Source organism: Hypanus sabinus, chromosome 5 (assembly GCF_030144855.1).
Source record: "Hypanus sabinus isolate sHypSab1 chromosome 5, sHypSab1.hap1, whole genome shotgun sequence".
Lineage (NCBI taxonomy): Eukaryota > Metazoa > Chordata > Chondrichthyes > Myliobatiformes > Dasyatidae > Hypanus > Hypanus sabinus.
Genome location: NC_082710.1, coordinates 164,256,459 through 164,272,276, shown reverse-complemented (window position 1 = coordinate 164,272,276; position 15,818 = coordinate 164,256,459). Strand labels below are relative to the sequence as shown.

At 43.1% G+C, this 15,818-nt stretch overlaps 1 protein-coding gene across 5 annotated transcripts in view; it reads left to right on the top strand.

Moving 5' to 3' along the window:
* The window catches only part of LOC132394528 (uncharacterized), a 102,542-nt gene that overhangs the window by 41,594 nt on the left and 45,130 nt on the right, over positions 1-15,818 (top strand). For 3 of the 5 annotated variants that reach the window (XM_059970809.1, XM_059970805.1, XM_059970807.1), the window contains 5 exons: positions 858-959; positions 3,712-3,825; positions 9,799-9,900; positions 10,739-10,831; positions 14,664-14,762. In XM_059970809.1, the coding sequence (XP_059826792.1) occupies positions 858-959; positions 3,712-3,825; positions 9,799-9,900; positions 10,739-10,831; positions 14,664-14,762 (510 nt within the window). Of the gene's footprint in view, positions 1-857; positions 960-3,711; positions 3,826-9,798; positions 9,901-10,735; positions 10,832-14,663; positions 14,763-15,818 lie in introns of all 5 variants that reach the window. The other 2 variants (XM_059970806.1, XM_059970808.1) reach the window with 2 other exon arrangements.

The following is a 15,818-nucleotide window of genomic DNA, read 5'->3' as shown; positions in this document are numbered from 1 at the left end:
GTTGGCAGTGAAGAGGATCAATTGAACAAGAAGGGCCAGGATTAGAACGGGGATGGTACATCAGATTTCGAAGTACATTTATTATCAAAGTATGTGTACGATATACAACATTGAGATCCGTCTCCTTACAGGCAGCCACAAAACAAAGACACACAATAGAACCCATTAAAAAGAAGACTGTCAAACTCCCGATGTGTAGAAAAAAATGCAAACAATAAAATTAAACAGATAACATTCAGAACTGAAGTTGATGAAAGTGAGTCCACAGACACGAAGCCTGACACAGACTCACGGTGGCTTTGTAGATAAACTGAAATTAGAACTGAGATGGGATAGAATCCGGTGAGAAAGAAATGCAATTTCAACACCAGGGCAACAGGAACATTTGGGAACATTGATCCAGGGGGCAAAGGGATGGGAGGGAACCACAGAGACAGGTGGTCAGTCTCAGTCACACCCATTGATGGGCATCTAACATGTTGTTGGAGCAAAATTACAGAGACAAGAGCAAATCAGGGATTATTCTTGCACTTCAGGTTAAACTTTGAACAAATAACTTAGTGATGGGGAGGAAGACCGATGATGCTGAATCAGGTGCAGCTGGATCTGATGGTTTAAAACAGTTCTCACCAAGGACATTTACTGTTATGTCTTTTACATTTGGGGAGATGAGATGGAGGGTTTGCCATTGGTAACAACTGGGGTGAGAGAGTAACAGTTAAAGTGGGGTCAACGGTGGGATTGTGATTGCTTCCTGAGGTGCTAGCATTGATTGATGTCCAGAATGGCCTCCAGTGTCACAATCAGTCTGCATAGATTGTTAACGGCTTTCATATTCTTGTTTTATTTCTCCACAGGATATTTGGGAAACACATTTTATTTTCTAAGCGTGTGCATCTGTAATACCTTGTCACTTACTGCCACATATATTGGATTAATTTATTGGTTTGTGGTTAAAGGTATGTGACCAACATTCTTATGATTCATGATTGTTTAATTCAAAATTGTTTAATGTAGTTTCATTGTACACAAATGTTGAGAACAAAGTGAATATTATTCTGGAATGATGCAGCTAAATAATAATAGTTTAATAACAATAATATTTTCACTTCAGAACTCATGGTACTGAGGTGGAAACAGATCAACTCTAATCCTGAGGGGTTGCTGATGTGCCGGATTTGATTGAGGTTTAATTGTGTTCATACAATGATATCACAGTGTCAGCACACAGAGACCAGTAGTTTATTGTCTCTGGGTTAGTTTCCTGGAGTCTCTACCCAGTTCCCATCATGAGAGATTCCAGTGGGATGCTCAATATCAGCCTCTCAGGACAAGCTGAGGGGAGTAACTACAGGACCCACATCCCCCAAACCAGTGCGAGGGAAGTGTTGCATTTTCAGAAGTCTGGTCTTGGCCATTTAAACAAGTGATGGGGACTTCAGACGGTGTTACTGAGGCTACATTTACTCACTGAGAGGAGACCATGGCAGGTAGTCAGGAGCATCTCCAAGTTCCAGTCTAACGACACTGCAGTTTCCCGACAGGAGGATGTTGCACAGGAAATGACATCACCAGTGTTCCGGATGTGGAAACCCCATTAGGGTGTGAGGGTGACCACTGTACACAGCACACTATTGAATGGTGCTTTGTAAGGGAATTTCTGTGGTAACGTTTCTCAGTCCCAACGTGTGGAAATAGCTTCCATCTACCATTAAAATCTTAAACTCCAATTACACCTGAGTAAACGGCAGGGAATACAGTCCTGGTCTGTGTAATCTCTGATAATTTAACACTCCAGTACACCTCTGCCTTCGGATGAGACATGAAACCAAGGAACCATTTATGTTCCCTGGGAGAATGTAACGGATCACCTGGTGCTATTTCTTAAAGAGAAACAAAGTTCTCACCAGTGTCCAAGAAAATAATTCTCCCAACCAGCATCACTAAAGCAGATTTAGCTTGGCTGTCAGAGGCAGAGGTGGCAATGGATGACAAATAGTGTACTGCAGTGATTGGTGCCCGGTCCCCTGTTGTTTGTCATTGACGTTAACGATTTGGACAAAAATGTAGGTGACATGATCAATATATCTGTGGACAACAGCAAAATTGGTGTGATAGTGGACAGTGAAGAAAGTTGTCTCAGTGTACAAGACCAAGATCATCTGTATCAGTGGGCAGAGGAATGGCAGATGATAATTAACTTTGGACAAGTACATAGTTCCCTGGAAGTGGTGACACTGACAGACAGGATTGTAAAGAAGGTGCGTGGTGTGCTTGCCTTCATCGGTAGGGCATCGAGTACAAGGTTGGGACGTCACGTTACAACTGTACAATCTACTCATGCCACACCTAGATTATTCTGTTCTGAACTTGTAGACACACATTAGAATCAGAATCATGCCTATTGTGTTGTGAAATTTGTTAACTTAGCAGCGATGCAATGCAATACATAATATAGAAGAAAATAATAACAAATATCTAAGTTAATCAATTACCGTATATGTATATTGAATAGATTAAAAATTGTGCAAAAAAACAGAAATAATATATATTTAAAAAGCGAGCTAGTGTTCATGGGTTTAATGTCCATTTAGCAATCGGATGGCAAAGGGGAAGAAGCTGTTCCTGAATCGCTGAGTGTGCCTGCAGGCTTCTGTACCTCCTACCTGATGGTAACAGTGAGAAAAGGGCATGCCCTGGGTGCTGGAGGTCCTTTATAATGGACGCTGCCTTTTCAAGACACGGCTCCTTGAAGATGTCCTGAGTACTTTGTAGGCTAGTACCAAAGATGGAGTCAATGAAATTTTCAACCCTCTGCATCTTCTTTCAGTCCTGTGCAGTAGCTGACCCCCACCCCCTCACCAGACAGTGATGCAGCCTGTCAGAATGTGATTAGACTAGAAAGAGTGCAGAAATGATTCACCAAGATGGTGGGCAGAGTTAAAGTAGATTTTTCACTGTGGCTCCCATTCACAGAATTTGTCTGAATTTTTTCAGTCTACGTACATCAGTGAATAGATATGCAGAGTCAAAGCAGCTGTCAGAAACACTTCCATTTCCGTCATCAAGAGTGATTGAATTGGTGACAGTGACTGACATGTCTGACTGTTCGATCTACAGCTTTTTCATCTCTGGGCTGCTGACCACATCATGAAATGGGGGAAATTAGGCTGTAGTCATGTTGAATGCTGCCAGTCAGGAATTTTCACCAGTGAAGAATTGGCATCAAGCTCCAGTTATGAGCAGCAGATGCTATGGAAATTGGTCAGAATTGGAATGGAAATTTCAGCAACTTTCTGTGAATTTTATGGGTTTCTCCATAAACAACTGTTGTGGATGTTGGGAGAAAGAAACTATTGACCTTAATGAACTCCTTAAGGTCTGGCCATTGGAACCAGAAGGAGCAGCCAGTGCAGAAATTGGCAGCAGGTGACATGTAAGGACTGGGCTGGAGACCCACGTGGAAAATAGAGTGGGCACAGTGAATTATTCATTCTTGCCTGACACTGCAGTTCAGAGTCTTGTTAATCTATACAGGATCTGCTGGTGCAGGTCTGGGTCACAGGTTGGCACACTGGGTGGGACTTGGCATCTTCCCTTCACTGGGACATCAGTGTAAGAGTTTGGTTGTTGCAACCACTGGAAGTTTTCTTTGACATTTCTCTGGAGCTTTGTTACATGTTTGCTTATTTGATGTATTTTTAATTGCAGGCCTTTCACCGTTGGACTTGGTTGTGATTTGTGTGATGATCGTAGGATTGCAGCTTTCCTCATTTTATATCAATGTACTTTGGCTTTTGACCAAGATCAAGGAATTACTGAAAGGTATCTGTCATTGTTTAATACACACTTGGATATAAATTTGCAAGCAAGTGAATTGTGACATTTTCAAAAGAAAAAAATAGCAAATTAAATCTTGTCTGAATTATCAATGCCTTGTCCCAACTCTTCCATACTCTACATTTGGGTTTAGTTTTTATTTTCATTCCAGTTATGAGCTGATGTTTTGCAGTGACATAGAATGCCTGGAGATTTTTACATAGTAGGGGAATTAAGGGTTATGGGGAAAAGACAGGTCGATGGAGTTGAGTTCACAGATAGATCAGCCATAATGTTATCGGATGGCGGGGCAGGCTTGATGGGCTGGATAGCCTACTCCTGCTCTTAGTTCTTATGTTTTTATGAGATATTTGGAAATTATTTCTTAACTGACTCCAGAGGCTTCTTTAATAGAAAGGACCCTGCGATAGTCTCACTCTTTCATTTATGTTTCACATTGTGTTGAACTTCAAGGTAACAACTTCAACTACTGCACAGAGTCTTGCCATCTTCAGAAGTTTTCTGATGACTCTGCCATAGTTGGATGCATCAGCAAGGGAGATGAGGCTGAATACAGGGCTACAGTGGGAAACTTTGTCACATGGTGCGAGCAGAATCATCCGCAGCTTAATGTGAAAAAGACTAAGGAGCTGGTGGTGGACTGGAGGAGGGCTAAGGCACCAGTGACCCCTGTTTCCATCCAAGGGGTCAGTGTGGACATGGTGGAGGATTACAAATACCTGGGGATATGAATTGACAATAAACTGGACTGGTCAAAGAACAGTGAGACTGTCTACAAGAAGGGTCGGAGCCGTCTCTATTTCCTGAAGAGACTGAGGTCCTTTAACATCTGCCAGATGATGCTGAGAATGTTCTACGAGTCTGTGGAGGCCAGTGCTATCATGTTTGTTGTTGTGTGCTGGGGCAGCAGGCTGAGGGTAACAGACACTAACAGAATCAACAAGCTCATTTGTAAGGCCAGTGATGTTGTGGGGGTGGAACTGGACTCTCTGACGGTGGTGTCTGAAAAGAGGATGCTGTCCAAGTTGCATGCCATCTTGGACGATGTCTCCCATCCACTCCATAATGTATTGGTTAGGCACAGGAGTACATTCAGCCAGAGACTCATTCCACCGAGATGTAACACTGAGCATCATAGGAAGTCATTCCTACCTGTGGCCATCAAACTTTACAACTCCTCCCTCGGAGTGTCAGACGCTCTGAGCCAATAGGCTAGTCCTGGACTTATTTCCACTTGGTATAATTTACTTATTATCATTTAATTATTTCTGGTTTTATTTTGTTATATTTCTACTCTATTCTTGGTCAGTGCAACTGTAACAAAACCCAACTTCCCTCAGGATCAATAAAGTATGTCTGTCTGTCTGTCTGTCAAAATCAGTTTGGAGCTGAGGATCGAGGGAAAGGTTCCCCCATGATTGTGACAAGTTTGGGAAGGAGTAGGATTGTCTCCCATGTGTCTCACTTGGATACTTACAACAACATTTTTATTCAACGGCAGCTTTCAGCTCTTTGGCTTTTAACCCCAAGTTCCTTTCCAGCATATAAAACATTGAAGCTCAAATTATTGTTATTCCTTCCTCATGTCCTCATTCAGAAACTTCCTGACCAAGTCCTTAGATTCATAGAGTCATAAAGAAGTACAGACAGTAACATCTGATCCATACCAAACCATTTTAAACCGCCTGCTCCCATCATTCTGCACCGGGACCATAGCCCTCAATACCCTTACCAACCATGTGCCTATCCAAACTTATCTTAAATGTTGAAATCAAGCTCATATGCACCTTGTGGCTACAGCTCATTCCACACTCTCAGGACCCTCTAAGTGAAGAAGTTTCCTCTCATGTTCCCCTTAAACTTTTCACCTTTTACCCTTAACCCATCACCTCTGGTTGTAGCCCCACCCAACCTCAGTGGAAAATCCTTGCTTGCATTTACTCTATCTATACCCCTCATAATTTTGTATACCTCTGTCAAATCTCCTGTCAATCTTCGGCATTCCAAGGAATAAAGTCATAACTTAATCACTCTTTCCCTTTATCTCAGGTCCTCCAGACCCAGCAGCATCCTTGTAAATTTTCCTTGCACTCCTTCAACCTTATTTACATATTTTCTGTTGGTAGGTGACCAAAACTGCACACAATACTCCCAACTGGGCCTCACCAATTTTGTATAAAACTTCAACATAACATTCCACTCCTGTACTCAATATATTGATTTAAGAAGACCAGTGTGCCAAAAGGTTTCTTAACGACCCTGTCTTACTTTGATGCCACTTTCAACCAATTATGGTCCTCTATTCCCACACCCTTTGTTCTACCACACTGGTCAGTGTCCTACTGTATAAGGTGTACCCTGGTTGGTCCTCCCAAAGTGCAACACCTCGCACTTGTCTGTGTTAAATTCCATCTGTCATTTTTTTTTTTTTTTTAAGCCCATTTTTTCCAGCTGGTCCAAATCCCACTGCAAGCCATGATGGCACTCCTCACTGTCCACTACATTCGTAGTCTTGGTAGCGGCCGCAAATTTACTGATCCAGTGAACCACGTTATCAGCTAGATTGCTGACATAGACAACAAACAACAACAGACCCAGCACCGATCCCAGCGGAAATAAATTTTCAACACAGATTATAGTTCAAGAATAGTAGCAAAACCTCCAGCTCCTGGCGTTAATATAATGAAAAGTACTGTGAAGCTTCAGAGGCAAATTGCACAATAATATGTCAGCAAGTCACAGGGAACAATAATGATGCCAGTGACCCTGGACTGAACATAGAGTTTGGTTTGAAAGGAGGAGCACAAGTGCAGAGTTTCAGACAGGGAAAGTCAGAGTTTGGTCTTTGTGTTAAATCAAACACACACACCAGTGGTGGAGAGATGAAGATCAGGAGTTCACGGGAGAAGAGAGTTACAGAAGTGCAGAAATTTCAAAAGCATCTAGACTAAACTGTTGCAGAACTGGGTCAGGGAATGTGAGGTATAAAGATTTACTGGGATCTGAGAGCGCAGATGAGATTGAGCTTTTGCCTGAGTGGGATCCAGTGCAGGTCAAATAGTCTGAGATTTACATTCATGAGGCAAAAGGTGTTGAGGAAATAGTTGGAGCTGTGGCCTGTCATGTCCCAGGATCTGAGCACTTTGAACAAAGTGCCGATATTTATACTTCATACTTTGTTTTTAACTTCCCAGAATTCGCAACACTCATGAAAGGTTCTACTAGATTGTAAAATAGCAAATGTTACTGTTCCATTCAAAGCAGGGAAGTCTAGTCTGCTTCCTGAATGTCTGTTGTAGGGAAAATGTTTGCAGCTATTATTTAAGGCATTATGACAGGACACTTGAATCAATGAAGATCAACATGGTTTTGTGAGAGGAATATCATGTTTGATCTATCTGTTGGCCTTTTTTCGCAGTGATAACGTGCTGTGGGTAAAGGTGGATCTGCTACGTTTAGATTTCCAGTGAACATTTACTATGGTGTCATATCAAAGGTTATTGTGGAAAATGTAAAATTATGGTGAAGAAGGCTGGCTGAAAAACAGGAAAAAGACAGTCGGCATAAATGGGTCTTTTCTGGTTGTCTGGATGTAAAAGTGGATGCTGCTGTGTTTGGATCTGGGAACAGAGATTTTCATAATTTTCTGTAATGTTCTTGCTCAGGAAGATGAAGATACCAATGATATGATGGTTAAATTGGACACCAGTATGAGTCACCAAAGATGCTACCGATGCACTGTGAAGAGCTTTCTAACTGGTTGGATCACCGTCTGGTGTGAGGGTCACTGTACAGGATCGGAATAAGCTACAGAAAGTTGTGAACTCAGTCAGCTCCACAGTGTCCAGACTTACAGGAGGACTGGATCCATCCAGTCCCACGTAGCCAAGTACAACTGAGCACTTTAATTTTCATTGAAAGTGGCATCACAGTAAGACAGGATTGTTAAGAAACCTTTTGGCACATTGGTCTTCTTAAATCAATATACTGAGTACAGGAGTGAGATGTTATGTTGAAGTTCTAAACGAAATTGGTGAGGCCCAGTTTGGAGTATTGTGTGCTGTTTTGGTCACCTACCAACAGGAAAGATGTAAATAAAGTTGAAAGAATGCAGAGAAATTTGCAAGGATGTTGGAGGACCTGAGTTATAAGGAAAGATTGAATAAGTTAGGACTTTATTCCTTGGAATGTAGAGGACAATGACAGTGGGAATCTTGAAGTTGGGTGTGGGGTGGGGGGTGGTTAGTGGTTGGTCTATGAGAGGGGTAATGTTGGAGGTTTAATAGGTGGAAGATCAGTCCTGTCAAATTTGTTAACATTCAGTGCCAGAAGGGAGATTTAATGAATGGAAGATAGGCTTCACGGATAAGTTTAATGTGGGGAGGTAGTGAGATAAAATAGACTGAGATAAAATTTCATGAATGGGACAACAAGGACAAAGAGAAAGGAGAGAGGCTGATGAATAGTCAGACCCACAAGTCTCCATGGAGACAGGAGTCTGATGACACTGGGATCAGGAACAGAAAACAAGTTGCTGGAGAATCTCGGTGGGTCAGCAGCATCTGTGAAGGTAAAGGGGTTGCACACACAAAATGGTCCTGCCGAAGGGTTTCGGCCCAAAACATCGACTCTACTTTTTTCTGCCTGGCCTCCGAGTTCCTCTAGCATTTTGTATGTATTCCTCAGATTTCCAGCATCTGCAGATTTTCTCTTGTCTGAGGTAAAGGGGTTGCGAACATTTCAGGTTGAGACCTGATGCAGCTTGTTTTATTTTTACACAAGCATTCACGGTTTGGTTCATATTGTTGAAAAACATCAATGTGATGACCTGGGGGATAACTTTGGATTCCAGTTCATCTTCAAACAGTTCAGTGGGGAAGAGCTGAATCTATTTGTGATTAGTTAAACCAGTTTATCAGACAGGGTGTTCAGGCCTGTTAATCTTGAGTGTATAGTGATGGAAGTTGTGCCAATGGGCAGAGTCTCAGGTGAATGAGTTATAGTTATAATGGGGAAAGGGATTTGGTGATATGAAGAGGGTTTGATTCAACACCTCAGTAACTCCTGCAATGTGGACTATAAGGTTGGGAATGTGAAAGAGCATTTGTGAGGGAATTGAGAGAAATTCTTTTTCAGTAGTGTGGGGTGTGAAGAGGGTGGGAATTTAGGTGGTGGGTGTAAAATAAGAAACCAGCTCTTCCACCCCCCCCCCCCCTTTCTTGAGAGCAATTGGAAATGAACAAAAACCACTACAAGAGAGGTGTCCTTGGATCGTGTGCACTGCTCACTACTGGATGTCCTGGACAACCTCTCCCCTTATCTGTATGAAATATCCCAGCATTTGGACAGTTCAGCCTGTACCCTTGAGCTGTTTAGTTTCAATGTTGGAATAAGCCACTGCCTGATGCTGTGAGCAGCTGTTCCAGTCCTCGGCATCAGAACAGGATTCACAGTCAAACAGTGGAACCTCAGTGTTACAGCTGGGGTTGGTTTTTGTTAACACTGGCAAATTGATGTCAGTCTCAGCCCTTGAGATCATGAGGGAATACAGCAGAGAATATCGACAGTGGCTGTTGCCTTATCTGCTGGACATGTCCAGAGGGAATCTGCAGTCTATCTGTTTCCACATGCACAGTCACTGGCTGAGGGTTTATCTAAGTTATCAAATCTGAAACAAATCCTGGTAGCAGCCACAAACTATGTTTTGTGACTCTCTGAGCTCCCCATTTGCTGCAGTGGTGAGTGAACTCCTGAACCTCCTTCAATCCAAAGCTCTGACATCTGATCCATTTCAGAGTTGTTTGGGTTGCTTGATGTTTAGGACATGCAATATCGTCACCAATCGAAACAACCTGAGTCAAGCTCTGTTACCGGGACATTTGTCCATCGATGCATGTGTTAAATCATTTATATTGTGTGGTTATCAAATGTTGTAAATTTCTTTTTATTTTTGAAAAGGTTCTAAGATGACCACAATTTGGTGGAAGTTGAAAGCCGTCTGTGATGTTGTCCTCATTAATTGTTTCATCATTGCCTGGATCATCAGCACTACGATTTTTGGTATGTGGTCAAATAAACTTGTATGAAAGTGATGAACACAGTTCTCTGCAGGGTGGTTGGAATGCATTGAGTATCTCAGTCAGTACATTGTAAGATGCTTTATCAGGACCACCAGCATCTGCAGTCCTCAGCCCCACAACTGGGTGACAATGCGCATTATGTATGCATCAAATAGCCACATGCACGTCAATGTTCCCTCCAAAAGAACAGTATTCTTTCCTCGAATGTACCCCGACCATATCATTGATATCAACAAGAACTCCCTGTTGCAAAAGTAATGGCAAAAATTAGTGGACAAAGTGTGGAATGGAGCCAGTAAGCAATTGTACCCACCCACCCCTGCAAGGGTTAACAACTGGGCCCAGTTATCCGAAACTGATGAGTTGATTTTGAATTTGGGTGATTCAGTGAGTTTCCAGTGAAATATTGGGACAACTCCATGACCAATCATTGTGGATGTCAGGAGAGTCAAACCATGGACCATGTGGGATGTCTGGCTGCAGTGTCATGCACTTCTCAAGGTGTGGCCATTGGAACACCAGAAGATGCAGCCAGTGCAGAATATTGACAGCAAGTGACCAGGATAGATTAGACTGCAGGGAATAATTCAGGTCTGGAATAACAGGTCAGCATGTTGTTCTCCCAGATCGGAGGCCATGCAGAGTCAGTTGGTTCAGTCATGTAGACAAAGTTAGCAAGTCTGGGCAGAGGTTGGTACATTTTCTGCCCTGTGGAGATAAGTGGAATAGTTTGGTTCTTTGCATCAATAGGCAGCTGTTATGGTCATTTACCTGATGAATTGTTATGGTTACTCATTTGAATTTCTTTGTAATTACAGGCCTTTCCACTGTGGGAATTGTCAGTATCATCTTGTCAATCGTACTGCCAGTTCTGATCGTATTAATTCTGATGAGTCAGTCCTTGGTCACAGGTATCTGTCATTGTATTTTCACATTTGTGTATCAACTCCAGTCACATCTCCAAAAAATTTTAGACTCATTTTAATAAAAAGATAGAAAAGAAAAAACCCTGAATAATCTTCAACCCCACCGAACCCTCTGGATTCCCGTGATCTGTGGAATGAAATTGTCTGACATTTTTCCCAGTTATGAAATTCTGATTTACAATGTCACCACACTGGAATGATTCTGGAGTCACCTCTGATCTGACTCTGATCTGGTCTTTAGAAAAAGTAGTCTGGAGAGGAAGGTGTCTCAGCTCACTGGTGTTTGATCATGGTGGTGTCAAATTTCAGCATCATATCAGGTTGGTGTAAAGGATCCCAATGATGGTGAGGGGAGTGAGTGAGTGTTTGGGGCCTTTCTCATCCTCAATACAGTTGGGTGGGGGAACGCCTCTCTTGCTTGGATATTTGCATCAATTTTGTTTTCAACAGCATCTTCCAATCAATTAATGCAAGGGAACACCACCTTCTCCCTCTTCCTCCCCAAGTTATAAACCATTCAAAGTTCAAAATATTGACATTCCTTCCTCATGGCCTAACTTTTGCCAGTCTTGGCTAAGTTCACTTTGAGAATAACTGAACCACACAGACTATAGTTATCCAAGAACGGTACCAGTAGCTACTGGTGTTTGTAGTGTAAATGTTCTCTGCTGACTCACAGACTAATTACCAAATGAAGTCTGTCACCGAGAGACAGGAATCAGGAAAAGGGCCGATGACCCCAGGTTTGGTCAGGGAGTTGTGTATTAAAGAAGAGTTTAATGGATCAGGGAGGGATAGAGAGCTTTATTGGGGGTAAATTCAAGATAAGGAACAGGACAGCTCAAAGCACAAAGTGATGACGATCAGGTTGTCTCAGGTGGACGGGAGGAAAGGGATGCAGAAATACAGAAGCTCGTAGACTGAGAGAGATGGGGAGTGAAATGTAAAGTCAGAGGGGTCTGAAAGAACAGATCAGCATTTTAATATTGAGCCATTGTCTGAGGGAGAACCACGTGGGACAGTAAACTGGGTACATTACCATCACCAGGGAAGAGATACTGAGCACATTGTCAGAGCTTCCATCTGCCGAGTCCCAGGTCAAGATGGACTTCAATCTGGGATCTAAAAGAACAGGCTAGTGTTATAATTTATGATCAGTATCTTCCATCTGCCAAGTCTCAGACCAAGACTATCTCTGGCTTATTCTCTTAAACCCCAGGATGAAGTCACAGTTTATGAATCAGTATTAATTGTCTCAAGTTCTCTTAATTGGCAGAAGGTTCCACTAGATTTGAAATCCATTTGTCACTCCTCAGCCCTCTTCCCTAAATTGTTGAAATCCACCTGCATCCCACGATAACCTACTTCACTATGAACAACACCACCTAATTCTGTGCCATCCACAAGCTTCAGATTCAGATTCAGTTTATTGTCATTTAGAAACCACAAATGCAATGCAGTTAAAAAAATGAGACAACGCTCCCCCAGAGTGATAGGACCAAACAGACTACACCAGAAAATCCACGTAACGTTTGGCAATTCCCAATCCAGAGTCCGGAGAGGCTGCTGAGTATTAATATCGTGCTACCATCTAGCGCGTTCCCCGGAAAGGAGCTCCATGTCTCCAGCAAGACGTGCACAATACCACATAATTACAACATATAGTTACAACAGTGCAAACAATAGCATAATTGATAAAAAACAGACTACGGGCACAGTAAAAATAGTCCAAGATGTTAAAGGACTGTTAAGTTCAAAAGAAATCACCACAGTTTCCACAAGTCCCCAGGGTCCCAACAGACTCGCCATCCCACGCCGGCGGCAGAAGGGAGTACCCCCGCTATGGATTTCCAAGGCGCCGCCCAACTCAGCCTCGCAGATGCAGCACATAATGAAAGCTCCGTTGAAACCAGTCTCGCAGACGCAGCACACACCGAAAGCTACCTGAGTCCGTCGAACCTCCGTGCCGAAGACCATCCCCTCCAGCTCAGCTTCTCCGAGCATCATCCTCTGCCGAGCGTATTAAGACTCCCCCGCCAACTGCCATCGGCAACGCGACCCCGAGGACTAGGGGCCTGTTCTTCCCAGCAGAGTCCCGGACCTCACAGCAACAGCAGCAACGAAGAAGGTCTTCCTGGAATTTCCCGATGTTCCTCCGTGCTCCCACGTCCGTTTTCAATCGATTATGATTGTGCACGGCACCCCACTTCACAAATAACAGATAATCAGCTCCGGAGTGGCTGCTGCAAGCTGCGTCGCGCCGCCATCTTGGATCTAAACTTAATGATCAAGCCTTGTGTATTTGCATCCAAATCCCTGATAAAAATATCAAATAACAAAAATCCCAACACTGGTACCTGCATCACACTGCTGGTCACCAGCTTCTATTATGGAAAATAATTTTCAACCATCGCCTTCTACTTTCACCCTCAGAGCCAGTTTTGAATCCCCCTAGAACCCTGAGGATTCATGTCAGGATCATGTCGAAATAGGTAACATTCATTGTCCTATTTATCCTTTTGGTTATCTCTTCAAAAAAAACTCAACGATTCATCAACCATGACCTCCTGTACATAAAGCTATGATGTCTCCTCCTAATCAGATTCTGTCTAATGAAATCCTGGTAGATCCTATTGCTCAGAATTTAACTTCCCCACCACTGATGTCAGGCTGACCGGGCTGTAGTTCCCGGGCTTGTCCTTGCTGCCCCTCTTAAACAACAGACCAACACCCAGCATCACCATGAGAACAACAGAGGTTCCAGTGGGAGGCTCACCATCCCCCTGTCAGGGTAAACGGACAGGGAATATCTGTGGCTTTACCAGCATCACCCACGTTCTCAGAACCAGTGTGGAGGAAGTGTTGCACCCTGTACTGGGGGGAAAAAAATGATTCTGTTAACCAACATCACAAAGCCAGCTTTTACATGACTGTTTGTTCAGCCTTGCTCAGTACAAACTGAGTCTCATTCCCTCCAACAGTGACTGCACTTAAAGTACTTCACTGTCTGGACCAGAGACTGGTAAAAGATGCTGTGAGATTACAGGTTCTGTTTCTCACATGGAGAAGTTCACTCTGCCCCCGCTCACAGGAGTTGGCTGAATTTTTCAGTTCCTGTGTGACATCATTGAAACAATATGAAGAATGTGAAGAGCTGTCAGACACACTCCTGTTCCTGGCACGATGCAACATCAGACCCTGATATCTGAAATAAAGTCGCTGGTGACAATAAGTCTGATGTGCAGGTGTCAGTCAGCTGTCTGGGCATCACAAGGAGACTTTCTCTCCTCGAATGTGCCCCTGACCAGATTGTGGATATCAGCCTGAGCTCCTCTGGATAAATGAGTGGGAGAACTTTAGTGACAAAATGTGGAATCGAGCCAGAGGTTGAGAGTTTCAGTGACTTTCCAGTGAAATTGTGGGGTAACTCCATAACCAATTGTTGTGGAAGTTGGGAAAATCAAACCCTGGATCATGTGGGTCAGTGTAGTGCACTCCCAGAGGAGTGGCCATTGCAACACCAGAAGGAGCAGCTGGTGCAGAATATTGGCAGGAGGTGACCTGGAAAGATTGGACAGCTGATCAGGATTGGGAATTGTCTGTTCTAACTTGGAACAACAGTGAAGCATCTTGTTTTCCCACCTTAGAGGACATGCAGTCAATTGATTTAGAGTCGGTAAGATAGGACAGAGGTAGGCACATTCCTGCAGGGTGAAAGTGGAACAGTTTGGTTGTTTGCAACATTGTGCAGCTGTTGTGGTCATTTCTCTGGTGAATTGTTACATGTTTTCTTCTTTGAATTTATTTTCACTTGCAGGTGATTCCATCAAGGATGCTTTAGTTGTTGGCCTGATGTTGCCATTGGTGAATGTTATGATAATCGTGTACTTGATGTGCAAGAAGATTTCTAATAAAGGTATGTGACTTTGTGTAATTTACCTTTATGTATAAGCTCCAGTCATTTGTGCCAGTCATAAGCTCCAAGTAATTTGTGACTAATTTTAACAAAGACATTAATGAAATGAAAAACTTGAAAAATCATCCCCCCTTCCCCCACAGACCCCCCCCCCCCCCCGACACACTGTGACCTGTGGGATGAAACAGCATCATTTTTCACCCAGTTGTGAAGTGTTGGTCACAGTGATACCATCTCTTACCTGACTCCAGAGGGATCTTTAGAAGACTTCGGGTTGAGAGGAAGCTATCTCAGCTGTCTGGTGTTTGACACGTGGTGTTCAACTTCAAAATGAAATCAGCTGAGGAATGAGGGACAGAATCCCCTTTATCCCAGTGATGGAGAGGTGTTTGCATGATAGGTATCCCTCTGACCCTCGATAGAATTCAGTGTTGGGAGGCCTCTCTCCGATCTTTCCTGGATATTTGCAATAGTTTTGTTTTCAGGCACTTCCCAGTTAGTCAACACAAGGGAGCACATTCCCCCTTTTCCTCTCCAAGTTGTAAACTATCCAGGGTTCAAAAGGTTCCATTAAACTGGACAATTGATAATATATGAATGCTTTATACAAACTCAGCAAAAAAACGACAGGAGAGTATGGGTGAGGGTGATGTGTGGGTGTGAAACTTGGCAAGGAGATGGGGTAGAATATAGAGACAGATGAATCTGGAGACAGATACAATTGTCAGTACTGGAGTGATGTGTAACATTTCGAAGGGTTGATCCTGTGGGCAGATTGAAGGAGCAGAGACAGATGTATGATCTCGATCACAACCATCACGGCATCCTGATAAGTTGCTGCAAAAGTTAAAGGATGGAACTAAGGCATCATTTTTATATTCAATATAATCTTTTAAAAGGCATTTTGATCAAGATTGGAGCCGGGGTGAGGTTCAGTGGAAAACAGCCAATTTTTCAGGCAGGACAAGAACTCTCAAACTTGAGTGAATGGATCTGGAAGATGTGTCGATGGGGAATGACGGGTGAGAGAGATTTGAACAGGGTGGGAATATGGGG